Raw genomic sequence first — 5,863 nt, 5'->3', positions numbered from 1 at the left:
AAAAAAAAAAAAAAAAAAAAAAAAAAAGAAAAGAAAAAGAAAAGGAAAAGAAACCAGTTTCTCTGAGACACGTAGTTTATTTTCCTTTGTACATTTCTTCTAATTAAAAGGATAATACTTGTAAAACACTAGACACAGTACCGGATACATAGAAAAACTTCAATACTTGGTGGAATTTATGACTATGATGATATTCTTGCTTCTTCTTACACTAGGGGTAAAGAAAATACTTTTTGCCTGTCCATTCAAGAAGAACCATGTTCATAAGTGCCCAGACACACCCACGTGATGATCTCCACCTGTCCATAGACAGAAAACACATTTCTAGGCACAGATCATGGGATAAAGTTTATCACAATGGCTCATAAACAAGAGATTATGATCACAGGAGCCTACTAAGCAAAAAGGGGAGGGAAACAATAGCTAGTATGTATCAAACACATATTTTCACATACCTGAACCCTTACAACAGTCCTACGGAGATACACATTATTATCCCCGGCCCTTCTATTATATTTTATCACCACCAAACTGGCCATTAGGAGCTTAGAGGGCAGAACTTTCTGAAAAAGTTTTTTTTTATGGCATTCTTCAGCTCCTTGTTCCTTAAGCTGAAAATGATTGGGCTAAGGAAGGGGGTGAAGACAGTATAGGTGGTGGCCATCAAGGCATCACTGTACATAGAATGGAGGCCCTTGGGCTTGAGGTAGATAAGGGAGGCAAAACTATAGTGCGTGACCACCACAGTGAGGTGGGATACACATGTGGAGAAAGTCTTGTGCCGGCCCTCAGCAGAGGGAATCCTCAAGATGGCAGCCACAATGAAGACATAGGAGAGGATGATGAGGAATAAACAGCCTATCAGGGCTGTGACACACACCAGCATCACACCCATGATGACAGATGATGTCTTGTTCCCACAGGCCAACTTCAAGAGGGAAAGTACATGACAGACAAAATGGTGGATCACGTTAGACCCACAGAAAGTGAGATGAAAAACTATCATTGTCACCATCATCCCCATGACTGAGCCACCAGCCCAGGTCCAGGCCACAAGATGGGCACAGTCATGGGGGCTCATGAGCACGTTGTAACGCAGTGGGTGGCAGATGGCCACGTAACGATCATAGCCCATGACCATGAGAAGGAAGGAGTGAGTGAAGCCAAACATGAAGGAGAAGAACATCTGACTGGCACAAGACACAAAGGTGATGGAACGATGGGTGGAGAGCAGATCAGCCAGCATGCGAGGGGTGATGGCAACAGTGAACAGAATCTCAGAGATGGAGAGGGCACACAAGAAGAGGTACATGGGTGTGTGGAGTCTGTGTTCAATCCAGATTGTGGCCATGATGAGAAGGTTGCCCAGCAATGTGAACAGGAACATCAGGAGGTACAGCAGGAACAAGACAGGCAGGAGCTGCTGGGGGAAGGCTGAGAAGCCAAAGAGGATAAATTCAGACATGGTGCTGTAGTTCTGAGCAGGCATGGATACTGCATCTGGTGAGATTAGAAACAAAATTAAATGACAGTGGTTAAAACACAGACTCCAGCACAGACCAAATGGCAACTCAACAGCTCTATGCTATTCAACAACTGGCAGAATTTTCTGGGTCTCACTTTCCTCATCTGTAAAATGGAGTAAATAATAATAGTTCTTAATATTCAGCAATGTGACAAAGATCAAATGAGATCAATATACTAGATGATCAAGTCAGATTTGGGATACTAATTGGGTTTCTAGTAACACCGACTAACATAAAGAAAAGGGTCAATACTTGGAGCCGTTAGAGACACGCATAGATGATCAGGGTGAGGGTCTCTTGATAATGTGCCAGTTCTAGAAAACATATGTTTTGATCTTGAGGTTTAAAATTTTTTTCCCTGAGTGTATTTATCTTTTAATTGCTTATTTAACTCATTTACATTTATTTTAATACTGTTTTATTGGTACTCATTTATGCCATCTTATTTCTAATGTTACTTTTACCATTCTAAAAAACTGAACAGAAAATTTGAAAAGAAAAGGCTGGATACATACCTGTCAGACAAATATGCACCAACTGAAAGCTGAGGTTGCAATCTTAATAATAATAAAAGGTGGAATTTAAGGAAACAGTGATCACAATGTCTCTAATACCATATGCCACTCCGGGGAACCAGAGTTCCTTGAGACACGGCAGATCTGTGGTCTGGACATGGAAGAAAGCTTTGGATATCTTGTACCAGTGTGAAATGAAACTTTCACTAAGCAATGGGATAATATTAAAAGCCTACAGGTACTAGATTGAAAAGATGCCCACTAGCCAAAAAGAATAATCATTGTACAGAAGATGGAGGAATAAGCAAGTGACACTGTGAGGAAGCTTGCAGAAAAATTCAGAAGGTGGATAATTCCACAGAACAATTGGTCTGGTCTCATTGGATAAAGGCTCATTCAAAGGATAAGAGATATAACCAGGATATAACCACTGAATGCAACATAGGGGACTAGTTGAATCTTGATCTACGTAATCCGCTGTAAGTATTTTTAAGGCAATAGAGAACATTTTGATTATAGTATGAATGAATAATTAGGTATGAGTAATAGTAAAGCATTATTATTGATCAAATTATGAATTTTTTTAGAGATAAGGTCTCACTGTGTCCCCCAGGTTAGAGTGCAGTAGTAGGATCATGACTCACTGCATCCTGGAACTCCTGGGCTCAAGTGATCCTTCTCCTTAGCCTCCTAAATAGCTGAGACTACAGGTGTGTGCCACCTCATCTGTCTAATTTAATTTTTTTTTTTTTCCGTAGAGACAGGGTTTTGTTTTGTTGCCCAAACTGGTCTCTAATTCCTGGCCTTAAGCGATCTTCCTGTCTCAGCCTCCCAAAGTGCTGGGATTATACACATGAGCCACCATGCCCAGTTAATTATTTTTTAAGTGTTATCTGGTTATTTTGACTATGAAGAAAAATGTTTACTTTTTCAATATATACTAAGATTTTTAAATCACACACACACACATGCACACACACTAAGGGACAGAGAATAATATGTATACCCATTAAAAGAACAAAGCAACCAGCATAAATACTGTAAATCTATATAACTATATATCCTGGAATATTAATTAATAAATAATCAACAAAACTTCAGTGAGATAGATAGCAATAGCCAAATCAACATCAGATTGATTTTTTTTTTTTAAGACGGAGTCTTGCTCTGTCACCCAGGCTGGGGTGCAATGGTGCGATCTCAGCTCACTGCAACCTCCCCCTCCCAGGTTCAACTGATTCTCCTGCCTCAGCCTCCCTAGTAGCTGGGATTACAGGTGCATGCCACCACACCCAGCTAATTTTTGTAGCAGAGGCGGGGTTTCACCATGTTGGCCAGGCTGGTCTCAAACTCCTGACCTCAGGTGATCTGCCCTCCTTGGCCTCCCAAAGTGCTGGGATTACAGGTGTGAGCCACCACAATCTATATACAGGCAGATAGATTATTATAGTTAGAAATTTTGACAGAGTTAGGAAATGCAATTTGTTATAGTTAGAAATTTTGACAGAGTTAGGAAATGCAATTTGTTAATTACAAAGCAATTAATAATATCCAGACCTTATCTGTGGGAAAAGAAAGAGCGATCAGACTATAACTGTGTCTATATAGAAAGAAGTAGACATAAGAGACTCCATTTTGTTCTGTATTTGAGATGCTGTTAATTTGTGACCCTACCCCCAACCCTGTCCTTGCAAGAGACACGTGCTGTGGTGATTCAAAGTTTAATGGATTTTGGGCTGTGCAGGGTGTGCTTTGTTAAACAAGTGCCTGAAGGCAGCTTGCTGGTTAAAAGTCATCACCATTCTGTTAATCTCAAGTACCCAGGGACACATACACTGCGGAAGGTCACAGGGAACTCTGCCTAGGAAAGCTAGGTATTGTCCAAGGTTTCTCCCCTTGCGGTGGTCTGAAATATGGCCTCGTGGGAAGGGAAAGACCTGATTGTCCTCCAGCCTGACACCCGTGAAGGGTCTGTGCTGAGGAGGACTAGTATAAGAGGAAAGAAGGCTTCTTGGCAGTTGAGATAGAGAAAAGCATCTGTCTCCTGCCCGTCCCTGGGCAACGGAACATCTCGATGTAAAACCCGATTGTATGTTCTACTTACTGAGATGGGAGAAAACCTCCTTAGGGCTGAAGGTGGGACGTGCTAGCGGCAATGCTGCTCTTTATGCACTAAAAAGGTTTATGCAGATGTTTGCGTATGCATATCAAGGCACAGCACTTTTCCTTAAACTTATTCATGTCACAGAGATCTTTATTCATATGTCTTACTGCTGACCTTCTCCCTACTATGATCCTATTATCCTGCCACTTCCCTTTTCCAAGATGGTAAAGATAACGATCAATAAATACTAAGGGAACTCAGAGACCGGTGTGGGCGTGCGTCCTCTGTATGCTGAGCGCCGGTCCCCTAGGCCCACTTTTTCTTTCTCCATACTTTGTCTCTGTGCCTCATTTCTTTTCTCAAGTCTCTCGTTCTACCTAATGAGAAACGCCCACAGGTGTAGAGGGTCAGGCCACCCCTTCAATTATCTATTAGATATATTAGACTCTTCACCAAAAAGAAAATTAACATTTTTTCAACCGCTAAGTGACTTTCACAAAAATTGACATTTCATTAGGATATAAACATTTATTTAATTCCAAAGCATAATAATGTGATATAGATTATAATGAATTAACATTAAAAATCAATAGGGGAGAAATAGCTTTACAAATCTCATGTATTTGGAAGATAACTATGTAATTAAATAATCTTCAGTTTCAACAGTAAATTATAAAATAGAGGAATATTTAGAATTAATTGATAAATATTGAATGTCAACATTTTAACCTAAAATAGCACTTTGAAGGAAATACACAGTTCAAAATACCTTTATCAAGACACTGCCTCAAGAAAAAAATCATGCTTAATAAAATCAAAATCAAGTTATTGGAAAAAATTAATAAGATAGAAATAAACAAGGAGAAGGTACCAATAACAGAACCCAAAATTACAAATGGGAAATAATGACAGAGACAATGGTTATTTTTAAATTAATAAAAACAGTAAAAGAAATAATAAATTTATATTGTAGATGAAATGAACAAGTACTTAGAAAAATATAAAATTCCAAAACTGGTGTAAGAAAAAAGGGATCCTATATGCTCAAATAAGCTTTAGAGAAATTGAAATGGTAGTCAAAGATCATCTCTCTCTAAAATCTTTGCCCCAGTGGATTTTATTTAAGTGTGGTAAGTACTATTAAACTGTTAAGAAAACAGTTGGTTAGTATCTTATACATGATCTCCAAAAAAACAGAAGAGTTAGGAAATCTGACCAGCACACCTCCTCAGGTTAATACAATCTTAGTCTAAAATCAGGTAAGAATCTTCACCAAAAAAAGAGACAATTATACGCCTACTTCACCTATCCAGGCAGATTTAAAATTCCAGAATAAAACATAACCTGGTCAAATCTAATGGTGTATTAAAAATAGTTTACCATGATCAAGTGATATTGGTTTATTCCATAAATGACAAGATTGGTTAACATCAGAAAACCTATCATACAGTTTATCACAGGAATCGATTTAAAAGGAAAAATCACGACTATTTCAATCAAGGCATAAATACATTCTCTAAAACTCTACTCCTATTATGATTTTTTAAAAAACACTTCACAACACAAAATCCAGGGAGACTTTCTTAGCTAGATATAGAATATATAGCACAAAATTAGCAAATACAACTCTAAAGAAGAAAGTTTTTGATGTATCACTTTAGGATCAAGAAAAAGCCAAGGATACTCACTGACTCTGCTGTTCTGTAACATGGAGCTGA

The 5,863-nt window shown here is 38.6% G+C and overlaps 1 protein-coding gene across 1 annotated transcript; it reads right to left on the bottom strand.

Moving 5' to 3' along the window:
• Positions 1-538: 538 nt before the first annotated feature.
• On the bottom strand, positions 539-1,489 carry LOC105540098 (olfactory receptor 10H4). Its single transcript, XM_011980587.1, has one exon. It carries the CDS (start codon positions 1,487-1,489, stop codon positions 539-541), a length of 951 nt encoding a protein of 316 aa, XP_011835977.1.
• Positions 1,490-5,863: the final 4,374 nt, after the last annotated feature.

The sequence above is a fragment of the Mandrillus leucophaeus genome, unplaced genomic scaffold (assembly GCF_000951045.1).
Source record: "Mandrillus leucophaeus isolate KB7577 unplaced genomic scaffold, Mleu.le_1.0 Scaffold215, whole genome shotgun sequence".
Taxonomy (NCBI): Eukaryota; Metazoa; Chordata; class Mammalia; order Primates; family Cercopithecidae; genus Mandrillus; species Mandrillus leucophaeus.
The sequence above is the reverse complement of the archived record's forward strand: the minus strand, read 5'-3'. Positions and strand labels throughout refer to the sequence as shown.

Excerpts from the sequence above, each read along its gene's own strand:
- LOC105540098 (XM_011980587.1), bottom strand. The coding sequence starts at position 1,489 with ATGCCTGCTCAGAACTACAGCACCATGTCTGAATTTATCCTCTTTGGC.